Source organism: Scophthalmus maximus, chromosome 18 (genome assembly GCF_022379125.1).
Source record: "Scophthalmus maximus strain ysfricsl-2021 chromosome 18, ASM2237912v1, whole genome shotgun sequence".
Classification (NCBI taxonomy): Eukaryota; Metazoa; Chordata; class Actinopteri; order Pleuronectiformes; family Scophthalmidae; genus Scophthalmus; species Scophthalmus maximus.
The window spans coordinates 14,143,137-14,162,901 of record NC_061532.1 but is presented as its reverse complement, the minus strand read 5'-3'; the positions used below and the strand labels follow the sequence as shown (position 1 = coordinate 14,162,901).

The 19,765-nt window shown below is 42.2% G+C and overlaps 1 protein-coding gene across 10 annotated transcripts; it reads right to left on the bottom strand.

Moving 5' to 3' along the window:
- Positions 1 to 642: 642 nt before the first annotated feature.
- On the bottom strand, positions 643 to 19,711 carry pum2 (pumilio RNA-binding family member 2). 10 transcript variants are annotated; one of them, XM_035617340.2, is made up of 23 exons: positions 19,547 to 19,711; positions 17,674 to 18,037; positions 16,564 to 16,632; positions 15,652 to 15,757; positions 15,341 to 15,528; positions 15,061 to 15,233; positions 14,468 to 14,759; positions 14,284 to 14,377; positions 14,049 to 14,156; positions 13,757 to 13,902; positions 10,452 to 10,593; positions 9,987 to 10,127; positions 9,230 to 9,574; positions 8,910 to 9,137; positions 8,452 to 8,719; positions 8,175 to 8,304; positions 7,937 to 8,071; positions 7,683 to 7,820; positions 6,397 to 6,522; positions 6,049 to 6,120; positions 4,975 to 5,096; positions 4,053 to 4,245; positions 643 to 3,213 (listed from the first exon to the last, which is right to left on the bottom strand). In XM_035617340.2, the coding sequence occupies exons 2-23, from the start codon at positions 18,022 to 18,024 to the stop codon at positions 3,082 to 3,084; spliced, it is 3,699 nt and encodes a 1,232-aa protein (XP_035473233.2). In that variant the 5' UTR covers positions 18,025 to 18,037; positions 19,547 to 19,711; the 3' UTR covers positions 643 to 3,081. The 10 variants fall into 10 exon arrangements, with proteins under 10 accessions (XP_035473233.2, XP_035473235.2, XP_035473234.2 ...); XM_035617342.2 differs by having other exon boundaries at positions 7,943 to 8,071; XM_035617341.2 differs by having other exon boundaries at positions 9,230 to 9,571; positions 19,547 to 19,710.
- Positions 19,712 to 19,765: the final 54 nt, after the last annotated feature.

Genomic DNA, 19,765 nt, shown 5'->3' with positions numbered 1-19,765 from the left:
AGTGTGTGTGTGTGTGTGTGTGTGTGTGTGTGTGTGTGTGTTTGTGTGTGTGTGTGTGTCCTCCTCACACAGACCTCCTCAGGTGCGCTGCCGCTCAAAGCCCCGCCCACCAACACAACGTGAATTCTACAATTAGACCAGTGTGAGAAGAACACGTACAAGTAACACCAGCGAACAAAGTTTACAATATGATCTCCAGTGTTAAGATTATTGTATGTTCACTCTTTATGAATGTGCAGTATTTTTTATTGCGTCAGGTGAAGGTGGAACCAGTGTCTGATGTATAAGAAAGTTATATATACACACACACACACATATATATACATACATATATACACATATATATACATACATACATACATACATGTCAATGGACGGAGCTTATTACCTGTTATATAAATGCATTGTTGTAAAGCCTTCTGAGCTGCATTTCATGAAAGAAATATAAAGTTTATTCACATTTTAGCTCTCATCAGTTAAACCTGCAGCATCGCACTATAAGAAAAACACTTGACTACACTTCAATGTTGTAAGAAATAAAACTAGTTAAATTCCAATCACTGAAAATGTAATGTTCCAGGGTTATCTAGGTTAACATGATGTGAAACCAAACATGAGGGGAAAAAAACACAACACCGTGAGTCAAATGTTAGAAGAACAGTTTAATCATACATAGTCACAATTCTGCTTCCAAAAATGAGTTTGTTTTCTTCATCTAACATCTGGAAATGTACATAAGGCCACCTGAAAATGTACATGACTTTGACAGTGTGACAAAACTCATATGTTCATATTTATATAATTGACAATATTTTACACTGCTTTTGCTTACAAGGTAATAGCTGTTCCAAAATACAGCACTCTTCTGTACAAAAATAATTCTTGTCATATCCTGTGAAGTTTCCATGGTAGCAGAGAGGACAAAATGCAGCCTCAGTTTTAGTATAGAGTGTTTTTTTTTCGTTTTTTTTCCTTCTTAAACTGTCACACATCAGAAAGACTATCAACAGTGGATGTTACAGCTCCAGTACAAATAGAGGCTGGCCTTTCCCATAACAGATTAAAAACAAAAACCATGCCAGATTGTGAAGCCATAAATTTTTTTTTCTTCTTTTTTAAAAATTACACTTGATCAAATAAAACTGTATACATTATATTCAGGGGGGGAGGAGTGATGAATATACACACACATCAAAATGCACATTTTTGCCTTTCCCCCCCAAAAAAGTGTAAAAGACATCCCATTTACAGCATAAACGTTTACAAATGTACAACTGTACAGACGAAATAAAAGCAACACTACAAATTTAGAGCAAGGCCTGTCAAAACACCACAACTAGACTTTTTTTTTTCTCAGTTAAACTAATAATCTTACACTTAATAACTGCACATATACTACATGTATTCTACAATTATTCATATGAAGCAAAGAAGCCATCACTACGAGCATTACAGGTGAATTGTATAGCCTTCGATGGCCCCACCGGCCTCCACCAATGCACTTGCATAACCGACCAAATGAAACAATTATTAAAAAACAAAAACAGGACCATTTAAAAAAAAAAAAAAAAAAAAAAAAATCTTTCATTATCCCTTTCTTCCACTTGTCTAGATCTAGTTCATTTCACCTCTGATGTACAATATCTGGGATACGCTTCACTTCATGACTTTTTTTCCCCAACTAATCTGACCTTCAGGCGGTGGGGGTCCCATCATCTGTGCAAGCCCCGCCCCTAACCCAAAAGCAACAATTTACTCATACATAAAGATGCTATACATGGTTAAACTACTACTACGCAGGAGATGATTATTCAGTACAAAAAAGATACTGTTTTCTAGGGCAGTGTTCATCTCAAAACTACAAGACAGATAGGATGTTACACAAATCATGATAAAGGAAGAAAAAAATCATTCCAAGGATTAAAACCTGTCACAGCATGCCGACGCATACCCCGCGCTCCCACCCCACTATTCCCACGAAAAGAAAAAAAAAAGCTCCCACTACGGTCATTTCATGTAAAGATTATACCAGGTTAGACACCCGCTGTACAACCAAACCTCATGCTCTGCTTCTAGAAGTTAATGGCAGCTTTTATCTTGCATGAACCCCCCAGAGTGATCACGTGGATGAGGGGGAAAAGTAAGACGGCTCAAATGGGGCTCAGTGGATGCAGCAGCTCATATTTGTCAGGCTGTGGATATTAAGTACCGAAAACGTCAGGCAGACTTCAAGCTGCTGGGGTAAACACGCGCCGCCACTTAGCCTGGAAAAGGAGGCAAGAAAAAAAGCCACCACCACTGGAAAACACTACCCTAGACTAAAGCACCAATCCCCCAAAGCCAAGCTCGCAAAACGGTCTTGAAGACCCGAGTGACTGTGGCACGTGACATAGTACTCACCTGTGGACGGACGAGTTTACATCCATCCATACTATGTAATGCTATTGAAAACTAATCCACCAGCTGCTTTGGCATGGGAAAACTCTTTTTACTGTGCACGGGATAATATACAAATATCAAATTGCCAAGATTTAATAAGTCTGGTTACAAAAGCAAATGGAATTGTGTGTTGTTATTTTAAAAGGATCTCTCAGTTTAGCCTTATAAAGTCACTTGCTGGTGTTATTTGTAAGAATTGTAAATTTCAGCAAATGTGTAATAAGTTTAGTTTTTTCTACAGAGAATTTACAAGGTAAAAAACTAAATGTACAAGGTAATATGAAAATCATTCAAATACATCAATTACATCATTAACAATGGGCTTGTGCTTTACCCAGGAAAAAGAAAAAGGATAACGGCCTGCTTACTTTGTAAAACCCTCGGGGCCACGCTGGGGACCTGCACCAGGGGTGGCAGAGTGGCAGGGATCAGTTGTCACAGCGTTCATAGGTGAAGATGACTTGTCTTTTTATTTCTTTTTTTGGTAATTCCCCCCCCAAAAAATGGGATGTCAGAGTGTGTCAAAAGGTCCTATGGCTAAGGGGCATCTCTCACAGAACAGGGTTTTTTTGGGGGCTCCTCCTCCTCCTCCTCCTCCTCCTCTTCTTCCTCTGCTTCAGGGGACCTGGGATGTGGACGTGACTACATGAGGCCGTTTGGGGGGCCGCCGATGGGCCCCAGTTCAGATCCGCTCTTCATGTAGTACTTTTCCAGCTTGGCCAGAATGTGCTTCCCATAGGTGTACTTGCGCAAAGTGGCAATGTGAGGCCGAATCTGAAAGAGGACAAAAGGTCAGCAAGTTAAAAGTCACACTTGTTTAATCTGATGTGGACTAATAATCTTTTTCTATTTGCCCGACATATGAAACAGGAGAACATTAAGGCATTTTAACATTCAATGTCCATATTAATAGAAAATTAATTAAATATATATCAACTATAATATTCAGGAAAAAAGATTCAGCAATCAGGTCATGCCCCTTAAGTTAAAAATCCCAATCAATCAGCCAATTTGACACAGCTATAGAGTTCTTTGTTATTTAAACAATGACATTCTTGCAGTGATAAATTCCCAGCGCTGTAAAACCCTGTTTTATAATATTATGAACTGGGTGCAGTGTCCTAAGGTCTGATAAGTCTTCAAATGCACAATGTATTCTTCACACTGGTCCGTCTGGATTGTGTTCATGTGCCGAAGCTACCTGAAGCAAAGCTGATGCGGCCTCGAGTAGATTGAGCACACACTCCGCTCTCCATCTGAATGCTGCGGAGGGATCGATACATTCTAATGATATAGTCCCTGCACGCTCATGGTGAACCCTCTCAGATAAACCTTTATTTGCCCCGCTGTAAAGTTAAATCAATTTGTATGCCGTTTGTTAAGTCTTGACCCATGTGCATATGATACGAGTGCAGAGAACAATAACACGAGCGCAAGAGCACAGAACAAAAGCGTGAACAGAAAGGCCCCTCCCTGTTTGCTTTGTTGCACCTGATTGGGTGGGACGAATTCAACGTTTGTGACGATACCCATGTCTAAATCCAAAATTGCTCCACCTACCTTCAACCCGTGGCTCCATATCTGTATATGCGCACATTTAGCAGTTGACCCACCTTGTGCATGATGATTTTGCGCTGGGCAGGTTCGGCCATGTCGATCATTCTTTGGACGACATAGTTGGCATACTGATCCTTCATCATGGTGTACAAGGCGCTGTGAGGCCCGTCTTTCTGGCAGCACACTTCATCTATCAGCAGAGCTCTCTCGGCACGCGAAGAGTGGATCACACACTTCTCGACAACATTGCTGAGGGGAAAATGGGGAGAGAAACTTTTATTGTAATTGTAGTTTATGGGGTGATAGTGATGATGACCAGTCTGGGAACAATCCTGTTTAGATTTTTTTTTTTCTAGTTTAGTTTGCATTGTTAATGTGACACGTGAATTAAATGTTCAAAAGAATCATTTTTCTTGCTTACCTAACGTTTGTGGTTGTGTGTGGTTTTTTCGGGTGACTCAAATTTTCATTTCATTATTAGCACTACATGAAGGTGAGATTTATACATTTCAGTATTTTTTATTTTTTTATGTCAGTAGGGTTTATCTCCACTGGGCCCTCGAACGTCATGTCATGGAACATCAGGAAAAACAGTTTTATAACACTTCTCAGTATCTGGTTACCTTTGACCGGTCTCTGCAGTTTGCTTGTAGTAAACCAAGAGTCTGTTATGATATTGATTGATCTGTAGCTGGTTGGCTCAACCCCAATATCAAGGTTCTGGCTTCATTCTGATCATTCTGTATAGTTTTAACAGTAGCTGTTAAGTAACTGCAGAGACAATGTTAAGAAACAAAGATGTGCAGCTTACTACTGGTAATTAAATTATTATGAATCTGACTGAATGTTTGATTCCTCAACAACAGAGGACATTGTTAAGAGTTGCGAAAACCTGAAACAACATAAAGCCTGAAAACAATCACCCTCAGGTGGTAAAACCTTTATCTCTCCCTGTGCATAAAAAAAAAAACTGCTTACCTTGCAAATTTGTGTTGGCTCAGGACAAGAACCTTTCCGCGAACCTCTGCCACTATCTTGCTCTTATCTTCCGGTCTGCCATGCTCCAGAACATGCTGAATTACGTAGTTACCGTACTGATCCTGCAGGGGGCAGTGGAGGTGTGAGTTCAAAAAGTAAAACAGCCATTTTATCACTTAAAATCACCAGGAATCAGTGTGATGGCATTGAATCTGATTTAACATTCATGCACTACTTTCCACCATTGGTCTCGATTGGTGTGAGATCAAACATGCAGTGCTACAATGATAGGGAGACGACTGAGTGACACCCCCACTTGTACTCTTGCAATACCCCTACGTCATCACTGCGGAAGGTCAGACAAAACAGATGCTGCTGGTTTGGAGCGTTGCTGACCAGGCAACACAACCAACAGCATCTTTGCCCCTTCAGAAATGGGTGATGGACAGTTATGGGTGTAATTTTAGTGTGACAAGATGGGAGACAAAAACTCACCTGACCAAGCAACAAATAACACCACTCTCCAGTTGGACTTGTTAAAGTAGTAATTTGTTGGGTAGGTAAAGTGATCTCCAACTTTAATTGGGAAGCATTTGCCTTCAAATCCATTTCCCTCCAATATGTTTTGATAAGAACTGGCATTAACATCATTATTGGGTTTTTTCTTGACTTTAACTTAAGGGCTTGAGGTGAAGTTACAAGTGTTCTGAGCAGCACTTGTGAACACTTCAGTTGTCCGAAAAGTTTAATTCTGTACTTTCAGGCATTTCAGTGAAATCAAGGAGATGCAAATGGGAAAACAAACTGATCAGGAAATGTTGGAGGCAAAAGAGAGGGATTATCACCCAACAGGCAAGAGTGTGCCTTGTGATTCCTCTGTGGCATTAAGCAAGAAAAGGGGGAAGTCAAGAGAAAGAAAGCTCAAAGGGTTAGGAGAAGGCCTATGAGAGTCGGCAGATGGAGAACTATCTAAATGTTAAATCAGATTGTTTAAAAAAGAAAAGATTAAAAAAAGGCGGGGAAAGAAGAAGGGAGCACATGGACATCCGCGAGAGAGAGGCAAATTGCTCTGACCTTGAACAGTGCATCGCGGGACACTGTATAATATGTTTTGGGTGTCATCTCCAATGATACGCCTTGATATTTCTAGATGGAATAAGTGAGGGGGCAGGGTGGATGTTTAAATAAACCACATGTCAGATGTAATGAAAGCTAACAGCACAAAATACATTCATCCTTTAAACTTTACACTTAGCAGACCACTAACGACACAGGAACAATGACAAACTGAAAAAATATATGAAATGTTCAAACACGAAGGATACGTGCAAAAATACACAAGACAAGCACACGTCTCAACACTGACCTGTCACATCTAGCAAACTAGAAAAAATGAGGCAGACTGGAGACAGATGTGCTCACCTGGCCCAGCTGTTCAGAGTGCTGATGCAGCTCTTCCAGGATGGGGAGAGTCTGCTCCTGGGTGCAGTGCTCCAAAATCCTTTGGATCACTCTGCAGCCATAAGGGTGTGTGGACAGCACAAACACCTGCAACGGAAGATCAGTTTCACAAATACTGGAACAGAGTCTTGAAAGTAACTTGTTGGAGGTTTTGAGCACAAGCACTGTATCACTATTTCTCCAATGTACAGTGTGTCAAGAAACACAACGTGATGCACCAATACGGGCAGAAAAGAAGACTGCTCGTAAGTAAACGTGAATGTAAACGAAGCATGATTCAATCTTTTCAAAGTCCCCACATTCTGGTCATTTGCAGGTTCATAATTTAAATTTGAGCGCCTACTCAAACAGGTTTACATGCTATAAACAAAATAATTATTGGTCTAATACTGCACAACCTCTTTTCACCCTCTTGTCGTGTTTCATCTTCCCATTTTGGTTTCGGCCCAACGCCCCAAAATCTGATGCGATTGGTCAGCTGGCTCACTCTTTAGCGATTAGTCACTTGCATGTGTCAGAACTGTCACACCCTTTACCCAGAGGTTTGTTGTTCCACTGTAAACACTACTGTAGCCATGGTAACAATGGCATCATAAGAATGTGCTATACCAATTTCAGCCAAACTAGCTGCTTTTATACATTTCTATTCATATCTAAATTTAGATTTAATGTATGATCCTGTGTCTGTCTGGCAAGAGTTGTGCTCTGGTGTTTTTTTAAGATTCATGCTTTTCTAGCAATTTGTAATGATGGTGTGGGTGGTTGTATAATTTTGTGGTCAGTCACCAGCACATTTTCCCGTAATCTGTGTCTTTTTACCATTATTTCTAAAATAAAGTTTCACAGAGAAGGAAAAATGAAATAATGCTTTTCAACAATATTTTACAACAAAATCTTTGTTGCATCATGTTTTAACGTTTGCTGATTTGTTTACATCTTCATATGTTCTTGTATCTACATCACAACTGTATTTACCAAGCAAATATGGGCAACTACATACATGAGGTCTTTTTAAACCTAAAATGCAGCAGACTTGACGTTGTTGATTGAAAACACTTAAGGAAATGATTTGGACTTGCATCTAAAACAATGAATGAAGCTGCCTTAGAGAACATGCACTTCTAAAAAGAACTGGCAAAGCTGGTTTAAAGTGGAAGCTTGAGTAGCGATAATATTTCCATCTTCCCCTCAAGAGATTACACAGACATGACAGACCGCTGAGCTATTTCTCGTAATAAGCAACTCACCTGGCCTTGGAAGGCGTCAATAATAAACTGTAGGGCCTGAGGCTGGACACACTCGATGCACTTTTGTACCACGTGGTTCCCATTCTGGTCCTTCACACACTTCAACACGTGGCCGTCCAGCTCACGGACAATGTCGCTCTAAAATGTAATAATTAGAGGACAGGGACAAAATTGTGAAGAAGTAAATAGATAACTTTTATCGCTAAAGTAAGGTCAGCAAAAGCTTTGCTCAAAAGAATTGAAATCTCACTTACAATTACCTGCTGGTCTGAGGAAATGGACTCTAGGGCTTTCTGGATGACCCTACAACCATACATCTGCAGAGCCAGGGGAAGTACGTGTCCACGGATACGTGTTGCCAATGCCAGCTTCTGGTCTGCACTTCCAAACTACATGAAATAAAACATACTGTAAGTATACTGCACACGTGCTACAGAACACAGATTGTAAGGTTACTGAATTGACACCACAATGAACTTTAACAGGCCCGACCTCAAAGAACTTTTGGATGACGTAGTTCCCAAAGACGTCGGTCATCAGTTGGTATGCTGCTTGCAGAATCTCTCCAAACACCATCTGCCTCTCAGCAGGAGTGGCCCTCTCCAGCTTCTGTTGGATAAATCTAGATGCAAGAATTAAAATTAAGAATGAAACAAAGAGTAGAGATAGAAAATAAGGGAATAAGTCAGATTCCCATAAACCTTTGCACCCCCCTTGTCTTAAAAGGTATTCATTTGAAATGTCAAAAAAAAGCAGAAACTTCAGTCACCTGGATCCATGTTGGTCTTGAGAGAACTCCACCATGTGTCCTGGAAGGTCACGGAGCTGGAGGTTGGGGAAGCGGTTGTTCCTGAAGTCTTCCAGTAGGCGGCTGCGGCCGGACGGCATAACATCAGAGCGGCTGTAACGGGGCCGAGACGGAGGGAACAGCTGGCTGCTGGAATTGAACAGGCTGGATGTGCCACCGGCACTCCGGTACTTTGCCTCAGCTCCCGGGGCTGCAGAAATGTAACGCCCGCTGCCATTTGTCAGGCCACCTAGGATTACGGAATGATTAAAATCTAGGACCACGATATGAAATGTAAGTATTAAGTGTTTACTGCTTTGTGGGACTGCATCTTAAGTGATCTTAAAAAGGTAACTGAAGGTCTATATCATGCAAAATGTCTTCTCTAATGCACAATTTTGAAGTGCACCATTCACTATTACCATAAATAATAGGTTTACCTAGGTGAAGGCTGGAAGAGGATCCATGAGAAGAGGGCAGAGAAGGTGGAGGAGTCAGTGGGGAGTGGCCTGGTGTAAGGCCAATGGGGCTGGGTGAAGAGGAGTAACCCAGGCTGTTGTAAAAAGGCTGGCCAATGGGAGTTAAACTGCTGCCGCCGCGTTTGTATAGGTCAGAGCTTGCCAACAGGGAGTCCCTGCGATTTACACTGGTACTGGTAGAGCTGGATACTGTAAGAAGAAACAAGTGCCAATATAAGAAATCTGACCTTAAAAATAAACATTTTTTACATCCTGATGTAGATTCTGGCCTAGTCACTGACCAGATGAGCCGAAGGCTCCAAGAGCGGAGCCCAGACCGACGCCGAGGGAGCCGCCTGTGCTGCTGAAGCCCAGGGAGGAGCTTGGTTGTTGGGCGGCAGAGGTGTGCGAGAAAAGGGAGCTGCTCTGAGAAGTGTTGGGGACAGATCCGGAGCCGTAGAATGAGCTGGAGGGCAGGCCGCTGCTGGGCGGGGGAGCCTGCTGCTGCTGCTGCTGCTGTTGCTGCTGCTGCTGCTGCTGCTGCTGCTGCTGCTGCTGCTGCTGAGGTTGAGGCATGGAGCGGTACAGCCCATTGGCTGGGGGACCAGACATGTTGTTTCCGGAGCCAGATGCAGACACCGCAGCTGCTGGTGCAGGGGGAGAGGAGAGCGTGAGAAGGTGGAAGGGTGGGAAAACTGCTACTAATGAAGTCAGAGGGGATGTGCAGCTCATATGACATATGTAGGACTAGAAATTTTCCAGTGACATTTCATTTGAAAGACTACCGGTAGTCAGTTAAAAAGTCACATTATTATTGTAACGGAGGCAAATAATGATCCAATTAAATCTCTAAACAAATGACTAAAACTTAACTGTTGAGTGCTAGGGTCAATCCTTTGTCTAACCGTGATGCTTTAGTATTTACGCTGGCCGGATTTCAATTTTTTTTTTAAACGACACAATGTCTGCCAATGAGTTTACAACATCACTGACTGCCAGCAAAGCACAGAACCCATAAATTTTAAAAGATCTACTTATGACAGATGGATGGGTGCTTACCAGCCTGTGCCGCAGCAGCGTTGATGAGGAGAGGGGTCTGGACTAAACGAACTGGCCCACCTAGACCAGCTCGGGCCCCGGGGCCCATCACCAGAGCTCCGTTCTGGTCATAGTAAGCTGCAGGGGCCAACACCTGGTAACCTGAGGAGATTAGAAATGCAAAAGGTAACCAATCCTAGATCATTGAATAAAAAAGCAAAAAAATAAAATTTAAAAGGAGGATTTCAGTGTCACACTCAAATATCAACTAGAGGGAACACAGTCTTCAATGAGGTTGAACAATGACAAAATAAATATACTTACAAAAAACTAATTAAAAGATTGCGCTCTTAATGTAGATATTTGTTTCTAGAGTTGTTATACAACCTCAAAGTCCTGCTCACAGGAAATCAAGTAGTGAAGATAAATGTGTTTCGTTGTTAGCATCTTTGGTTAAATAGTTCTTGTATGATGTGGTCTAGTAACCTTGCATTCCTGCGTATGCCAATGCAGGGTTTGCAGCGGCTGCTGCAGCTAGAGATTCTTGCTGGCTCTGCTGGCCCTGCCCAGGAGTGAGAGGTCGCTGGTTGGTTCCTGTGCGCATCACCTGGGGGAGAAAGTAATAATGCTGACAAACCCACAGGCTGTTAAAGTACTGCGTCTTAGGGCCTCGGACACACTTCACGATTTTCAAAGTCGCAAGATCGCAGACCTGTTCATACTACACGACTTTCTGTCTTGTAAGTTCAAGGTTGTGTTGTTCACACTACGTGACTCAGCGGGGACAGGGGGTCACACACTACACAATCCTTCACCAGGAGAAATCCTAAATGTGTCTCTGGTCTCCAAAGTACTTTTTGACATGAGAAACAAACGCGATACATCAATCGTTTTGTCACTTTCACAATGGACATCAGAAAGAAACTGGTCATTTCAATATATTGCAGAATACTCAGTCACAGGAAGTTGTTTGAGCGGAAGCTCTCCGTGTTTTGTGCTCTTGGCATTAAAGCCATGTGTTGCAGTGATCTATTCTATTGTGTTCTATTTAAACTTGAATATTGATGGCTTAATGAGGAACAGTTAAAAGGTTTAAGTTCAGCTTTATTATTATTAATCTACTTTATCAGGACTGCATGAACTTGAGTTTGATCAAATTAGATGACAGTTGCCTAGCAACATAAACATCCAACTCCATGAGTGACATCACATTTTGATACATTCGTTACTTTGTATAACAGCTGTTAACAACTTTCAATAATAATAATATATTTAATTTATAAATCGCTTTTCATGGACCCAAAGCGCTCAATGGAAAGTATCTAGAGCCTGATCATATTCATATTGCTAAATCTTGCCACAATGTGTAATATACCAATTACACTTAAATTTGCATTCTGCCTAGTGTCAGTTGGTTTGTTGCTTGACTACTATTTGCTCAAAAACAGTATTTTAATGCAACCACATTCCCAATAAAGCGGTACTTATTCATACTTTTCGTCTTATGTTGTCAGACACTGAAATAGTGAATGAAGCATAGCCGATTAAGACATGTTAGCCAGTAGTCACTTCAAAGCCATCTAAAGCGGCTGCTTCGCACAGCTAAAACCCTGATTTTATAATTTGGTCTAACAAAAAAAGTCATACACATTAGTTAAAAACAGCTGCTTGGTTGCGTGATTCAATGATTACTCAGAGAGAAAGAGGTGAACTCAAATCTATATAAATGGCAGTGATGATAATGCTACTCACTGCTAGTTTTACCCAAAATAACTTGCTCAAACAAATCCCCTCTTGGTAGTGTCAGACATCGCTTGCTAAGACATAAAGTCCTACCTCTTTTCAAACCCAACAGTTATCCCCCACACAAAGATGGCTACTTCCCTTTCAGCTCAGCCCACAGAGAAAAACTGAACTTAAAGCTGTCTCCCCTAGGTTTTTTTCCCCTCAATAAATTGTCTTATTTTAATAATCTGCCATGCTATGGTTGTGACAATCAAACAATTTTGTTGTCGGGTGCAGCAGCTTGGCAGCGGCAACAGGGCATTCCTTTACATAACACTGGGCCTCATGCACATCCACTCACAATGCCAACTGTGACGTTGGTGTTACATAATGACGTGAAATGTATATATTTGTATACATTGTATTAAATGTATATATGTATAATTGCTTCAAAGTTATGAAAAAGTGACCCAGAAGTGGAAAAACTTGGTTTGATTAACAGCAAACTAATTTACGTGACTCCTATGCCAGGTGCGGACCACTTGTAAATTCTGTTCATATGTTACAGAAAACTCAAAATACGAGAAAAATTGGTGAATACGGAAAGTTCTCCTAAATAACTCGTAAGCACGATTTAAGAACAAATCTGTTTGCACGACAGGTTCTTGCATGAGGCCCAATGTCTAAGTCAGAATGTTTTGTATTTTGAAGCTGCTTGTTTGGCACTTACACAGTGCACACTGTGCCAAAGAGCATTTTCTTTATTTATCCGAGTGCATTTGTCCCCGGAACTCATCCAGTTCAACTCCATGTTTCCAGAGCCCTGTACCATGAAGCAGGATTTGCGGTTATCGAGGTAACTCCGGGTTTAACTCTGGGTTTTCCGTCCTACAAAGCTGGTTCTCTTCTTACTGGGGTAAATCACCATGGTAACTTATGCTGAACAGTTAACCTGCTCCGCAGCAGGTTAAGTTCCAGAGAAGAGATCAAACCCAGCCACTAGTCCAGCTACTGACCAATCAGATCGCTGGATCGTCACCATTCTACAGGATCCTGACTGGGACAAAAGAGTTTAGAGTACTGTGACAAATGATAAAGCGCAGCAGATATCAACCTCAACAGTGGCCGCCCACTCTTAGAACGGCTCTGGAAGTGAATTCCCAATTCACTCACTCCATTTGACGTTTCATAAAATCCCTTTATAAAGAGTTTAAAGCCTGAAAACCACGAGATGAATTGTTACCCTAAAATGTTTTATTCAGTGGAAAAATAAACTAATTGAATAACGGAGAAAGGGCAATGGTACATGACTGTGTACATAATTATGTTAATAATAACATAATAATTATGTTAATAATTAGAGTGGTTCTTTTCCATTTTAGTTGTTTGATCATATTATTGTGCTCAAACCAAATTGACCTGTGTGTAACAGCGTTTCTTTTCGCATCATATCAAAAACTTTATTCATAGTCCTGACGATGTTGCGTGTAATTAACCACTCTGCCTCTTCCACATGAACGCGTTCGTAACCGGAGAGGAAAACCCAGGGTTGACTGCGACAGTTGATATCCAGCTTCGTAGAACAGGTTTTCAAGGATGATCAATGTTAGGTTAAGTCAAACCAGATAACGAAAACATATCCTGGGTATGTTGAACTCGCTTTATAGTACAGGTCCCAGCTGTGGGGCGCTCAAGATTGTCCTTTTCTTGAATTACTGTGTGTATGTACCTCAAAACTGCATAACGACGACTTCACAAACAACTTCCTTCACCCTAATTCGGAGCTGACAGCTATGCAGCCAGAGGGGAACACGCTGAATGTGTTATTGTTAATCTTCTATCTTATGTTATTTTCTTTTATCCCAGAGAAAACTAATGGGCTTCATGAGATTTTTTTTTCTGTATTGCCTTGTGGGCCGATCAAATTGTTGGCTCAAAGATCCCTCCCCCTGATCTATAATAACAACATTGTACAGAACAAATGAGAAATGTGGCTAGCCACATTTTAACAAAAAAATAAAAATCTGTGCGAACCAGCCAGACAAGAATATATAAACAATTCTTACCTGTTGTTGGCCTGGTCCTTGTCCCTGATTGGATGCTTGCTGATTAGCTGAATGATTGGCATTAGATGCGGCCTGTTGCTGGAAAAGATTAGCAGGGTACACGCCCCAAGGGACACCGTAGTACTGTGGTGGAACCACTGTGGGCCCTGAGGAAAAATATTCTGATGTTATACACATCTTGTGCAGCTGATGAAAACAGTACTTTTTAATGTTAACTTGGCAGAAATACACCTGCATCTCGATGATTAAATTGAAAAAAATTATGAGGTGTGAATTTGTGCTGTGTGTTCACCTGCAAGCGAAGCTGCGGCTGCCAGCCCAGCGGCAGTGTAGGGATCAGTTCCAGGGGGGCCAGCATTAATGATGTAAGGGTTTGGCACAAATGCAGGAGCAAGGCCAGCTGGGTAATATGAGGCACAGTCACGTAATTAATCTTTCCATATCAAATCTAGAAAACATGAGACTTGAAGTACTATGTATTACATGACACACCGTACCTCACAATGAGAGACTACAGCGTGACTTACCGAGATGCTGCTGCTGGGCTGCAGCCAGGGCATATTGTTGTTGCTGTGCTGCAGTGAGCTGTTGAACAGCCAGGGCATTGGATCTCTGAAACAACTTGAAAAAAGCAAACAAAAAAAAGTCACAATCTGATGAGCAAACTTACAGTTAGATATCTTAAAAGATATGTTTTGTGTTCCAACAGACCTGCTGCTGAGAGTTGTAGTCAAACAATCCTACTGGAGTTCCAGAGGAGTCCACCTGAATCTGGTTCCCAGCATAGTCAAACTGGAGGGACTCCACGCCGGCTGGTTGCTCCATTCCTCCCATGTTCTGTGCTTCCTGGTTGTGGAATTCCTCGGGAGCCTTGTGTTGGGCATGGTTCTGTTGTTGGAGGACATGAGGGTGGTGCTGTCCCATCATCTCCAAGCCCGTCTGGCTCGGGCCCATCCTCTCCACAGCCTCTGTGGGGGAAGCTTGACGGCTTCCAGGGGTAGGACTGGGGGAAAATATGTTTTAACATCAGCACATATTCTACGAGTACAAAACTTTGCCTCAGACGGGACACCTTGCAACATGAACTAGCATCAATTTCACTCACGAATACATAATGAATATGTTGGCATTTTAATTATAGTTAGGCTTCATTGCTGTGAATTTTAATTAGACAAAACCTGTCAAAATAGCTTTGGGCATTCTTAAAGAGGTTATTTTAAAACCTATTTAGAAAGTTACAACCAACTGACTAGTTAGGAATGGGTCGCTGTTCACTTTATGTTATCTTTAAAGGGAAAACCTACTTGAAGTCTTTGCAGTCCCTGTCCATGCCGTTTAGTAGACTTCTACCGTTGGCTTTGGCTGGATCGGTCTCCTCTCCCACCTTCATCTCTGGGCTCTTGTCCTCTTCAAAGGGTGAAATTTTCTCTTGGGCATCATTCTTCTCTCTGCCATCTTGGTCAGCATCTCCTCCACCCTGTATCCGCATATACAATCAGGTGAGAAAAAGAGCCACCCTTGACAGCAAGGTTAGGAGAGGCAAGTTTGTCCATTTGAGTTAGACCTGACAGAAGCTTGACTTACATAGCCTCCATTCCTGTAGCGACTGTCCATCTTGTCACCAGGAGAAGAACTAAGGACATACTCCACCATGCTCACACCTAGGCCTCCACCTTCTGAGCGAGGTGAAAGCACGGAATTGGCATCGCCATTGCCGTGGAAACTCGGGCCTGGTCGCCGCTGCACCATGATTGGCTGAGACACTGAATGATCTGAATGAAAAATTGTAATCAAATATCTAACAGTTGTGTGTGTATAAAATTAGATGTTGTGACAAATTATTAATCTTAAGAACTAGAATGAAAATAAAAGAAGATGATATATGAGCCACTCACGGGATGTACCCCAGGCATTGTCCCTCCATTCCTCTCCAAGAAGCATCCCTTTCCTTCCATCTTTGGCCAATTCATCAGAATCCCAAAGCTTTTTCGCAGGCAAAAGCTAAAAACAAAACCAAAAGTACACATAAGTAAAATATTTAAGGGTGGAGTAATATCAACAGTCAAGGCTTATTATAAATGTAGCGTTTGGTGGAAGGTTTACAATCCAGGTTTACACAATATTTTTTACTGTAATCTTTGTGAGCTCACTTTGAATGGCTTTGGATAGAAATATTTATGTCTGTAGATTTGATGGTGGCTTTGCTCATTTTGCTCCTCTTTCAAGCCAAATCTGCAAGTAGGGGCGAAAAATGTAGTTGACTGCTGCGACTGCCCGATCAGCAGAAACACTGTTCTTTCTGATCCAAGTCCAAAACGACCCTCAGATGGGTATAACCCCAGGAGGGACCCGAGGCTACAAGGTGTGATTATAGTGTCATGCTATTCACTATACTTTTTGAAACTAGCAGAGTTCTTCAAACCATGAGCCAAGTGATGCACTACTAAAAAGGTAAGTCAGCTTAAGTGCAGTTATTTTGGAAATTAAATTAAATCATTCACCCCTTCCCCGTCTACATATATATTCATATGTAAAATACAGCGTTATGCATAATTTTAATCTCTATCCTTACACAGGACCCTCTCAGATTTGTGAGTTGGTTTATGTCTGAGCAGCTGTGTTCATTGTCAGCAGCTCTTCCATTAGTCACAATAACTGCTCTGTCTATTCTCTGCAAAGCAGCAAACTACAGATGCCTTATAGACAACTTTATGGCCTAGACAGTGTGCGTTTCATTAAAATTTCTATTTTGGTTCAATTCTCTATGATGTAGAAAAGGACCAATGTTCGGGACAAACCCCCCTTACCTCTCCCATGCCCCTTGACTCCAAAGCAAGGGCTTGAAAGTCGTAGTTCATTTCATCCTCAGCTCGGACCTGAGACAAAGGAGAGAATTTTTTCTTTTAATTTTATATAAATGTTTTGCTTTAATTCTATCTAAATGAAAATAACGACACTGTTATGAGAAGACTGCAAAATTGAGAGAGGGAATAACACCATTAATTATTCTCAAAGCAGCACAGAACAACCAAACATATGTCATGGACCTGTGTTCCCTTTCACCTCAAACGTTTTGGTTCTGTGAAATAATAAAAGCCAAATAATAAAATTTTTGAGAGGCCCCCCAACCAACAACATATTACTGTTCAACACATGTGCATTGATGAAGTGAGCGCATTCTCAATGCCCTGAAGTAATACTTAATATTTTTTTGTGAGTGATCGCATTATGGGTCATTTAAAATGACATTGGTAAGACAAGACTCCTAGTGAATGGATTTGAACTGCGAGTTTCTCATCGTCCCTTAACCATCTGACAATGTCACAGCATTTGGCTGCTTCCCAAAACCTTTGTTCGGTTGGACGTCTGTAGAAAGCTCACAGTCATTGGGCCACTAGTCAGCTGACCGAGTCACTGTAGCGAGTCGATCCCTCTCTGACAATTATTTTCAGTGGTTAGCATCATTGAAACAAGGTCTTTCTAATTTTTAAGAGACAGTCTGAGGCCCCTTTTAGAGGAATTGACGTTTTTTTCTCTTTTCCTCACACAGGCCAAAGGCAGGTGGGTGTGTCGCTACAGGTAACAATGGGAAGATCACATCTAATCCAGGAAAGAAACTACAACAAAAGAATAGGATATTACATTTTTACAACTTAGTTATTGCAGTGATAATCGGTGATCAATGCACTGGTCACACGTGCTTTGCATGCTGCAAATTACTTGTCTTAACACACCTTGTAACAGGCAGGTGAACTGTCCAAAATTGAATAAACCTTTCGCCAGGTATGCTGCACTCGATGGCATTAAGCTCTACCAGCAAAAGCCACTGACATTTTACGTGTGCTCTAACTAAACCTAGAAGAAAGGGTAATTGATGAATGGCTCACACTGGAAAAGGAGAAGTGAAGGCTTTTTACCTGGTCAACATGATTGGCATCTCCAGTGGGCCAACGATGCTTACTGGGAGCACAACCCCCAAGCTGCTCTCCAGGCGGCCTCTGAAAGAAGTATCCGACTGTGGCGTCATCCTGAGATCGTCCACTCAGCGGAGGCTGAGGGGTGCCCGGGGTAGGGTTAGGGCCCCTGTCCATGCCCTGTAGATGAGGGCCTCCGGGAGCCTGTCCAGCTACTCCAACTGCGGCTAGTGCCCCCCCAACGTGAACTCTTACGCCTCCAGTCTCAGGAGCACCGTTTGCATGCAGCATCCCACCTCTTGTCTCCTGCCAGGCCACGTCATTCATACCTCGGATGCTGCATGGAATGCTCATTCCACGGGTAAGCCTAAACATAACACGTAAGAAAATTAATTCAAAATGACCTATATTAAATTTAGATACACAAAACATGGATGTCCTTTTATGCTGGCCTGCATAATAACATATACAGACATGGTAGTGGACCCAGGTGACTGAGTGACAAATAATAATTATTTGTCACTCAGTCACTCATAATTTAAGTTGACTATTCATAACTGCCAAAGGTAAATGTAGCACCTATTATAACAAGACAGATACTAGACAGCTTTTTGAAGTTAAGAAAACTATGGTACAACATGTGGCCTTCATAACTCACTATTCTGAGATGCAGTTTAGACCAACCACCAAAGTATACACCCAGAAAATGACAAAATAAATAATAGCTATAACATAATTTCCTGCTTTGGGACATGAATAATTGCTGCGTTTCTAAATCCATGCTTCAGTTGTTCTACGGTTAAAGATTGCCCATATAGTTGATGTTTTCTTCTGATAGTTTGCTTACATAGGCTGCTCCTTGACACAGCGTTAACGCTTGTCTAATTTGGCTGACTGTTGATTCACGGAGGAGCAGGCTGATAACAAATCAAGCGACTGTCAATGATGTTGGTGGCTTGGATGACCAAGAAAGTGTGTTAGCCGGTGACCATAAGGCTAACGCTACCACTAATGTAACGTAATTATGGGTAAAAAAATGAGGGTCGCAGGCAATCGGCTAGCGTCTTTGTGTAGCCACAAGGAGATCCCCAACTGGCTTTTAAAATTATTCAACAGGCTACAACATTGCATTACTAGTCGTTGTAGAAAACCGAAGTGTTAGCCTTTTCAGCAAGCTGGCCAAACTAGCCTGGCTTAGCTAACCTAGCCACCGAGTCCGCCGCTAATACGCGAGCTAACTTTGCGGTTTCGACTGGGGATTTGCGCGATGTTTGAGTTAAATGGTTAATGGCTGGTACTTCGCACCCGCAGAGCCCCGTCACACTCCACGGCAATTCATTTATCACCACGAGCGGCAATCGAGCCGGTTCAGAGTTAAAGATAATGCTACGAGACAGGAGTGAGCATTAGCGGCATCGTTAGCTAACCAGCTAAGTTAGCTAACCAGCTAAGTTAGCTAGCGGCAGCGGGCCTGCTGTTTATTATTGCTAGACATCAGAGTTAAATTCGCCAATTTCACCATTGTTTTAAACTCGTTGGCTCGTGCGTTGCGACAGAAATCGAGCTGCTTAGTCAACTCGGCAATCCACACTGGTTGTTTGCAACAACCACCTCCCCCCCCAAAAAACCCCCAGCACAGGCAACGTGGGAGCTAGCGAGGGCTACATTTGCCAAGTTGCTGTTGCGTGGAGCTAAAACATTAACCAAACACTCAGTGGCTAAACAACATGGCCCCCCTTCAAGTTCCAAACAGAGGGGCCTTAGCCGCTAAACAAAAGGGGAAATACTCACAGCGCCGCAGTCGCCGACACGGCAGTCGTTTTTCTTTTTAAGAGCTCGTGCTTTCGACGCGGACAAATAACGAGGGGATACTCACGCGTTGTCGTGTGGAGAGAGGGTCTCTGCTTTGACGCGCGCCGTCAAACCGAATTCTATATTGGTTTTTTTGTTTCCTTGGAGAGAGAGCGGTGATTTTAGCAGAGGCTTGATAGTCGAAGCTAAGAGTTCGCCGTCGCCAGTGCCCCCTCCCTGTAAATAACGTGAACTGCGTAGACATGCGTATAACACACACGCGCGCGCACGCGCGCGCACTCAC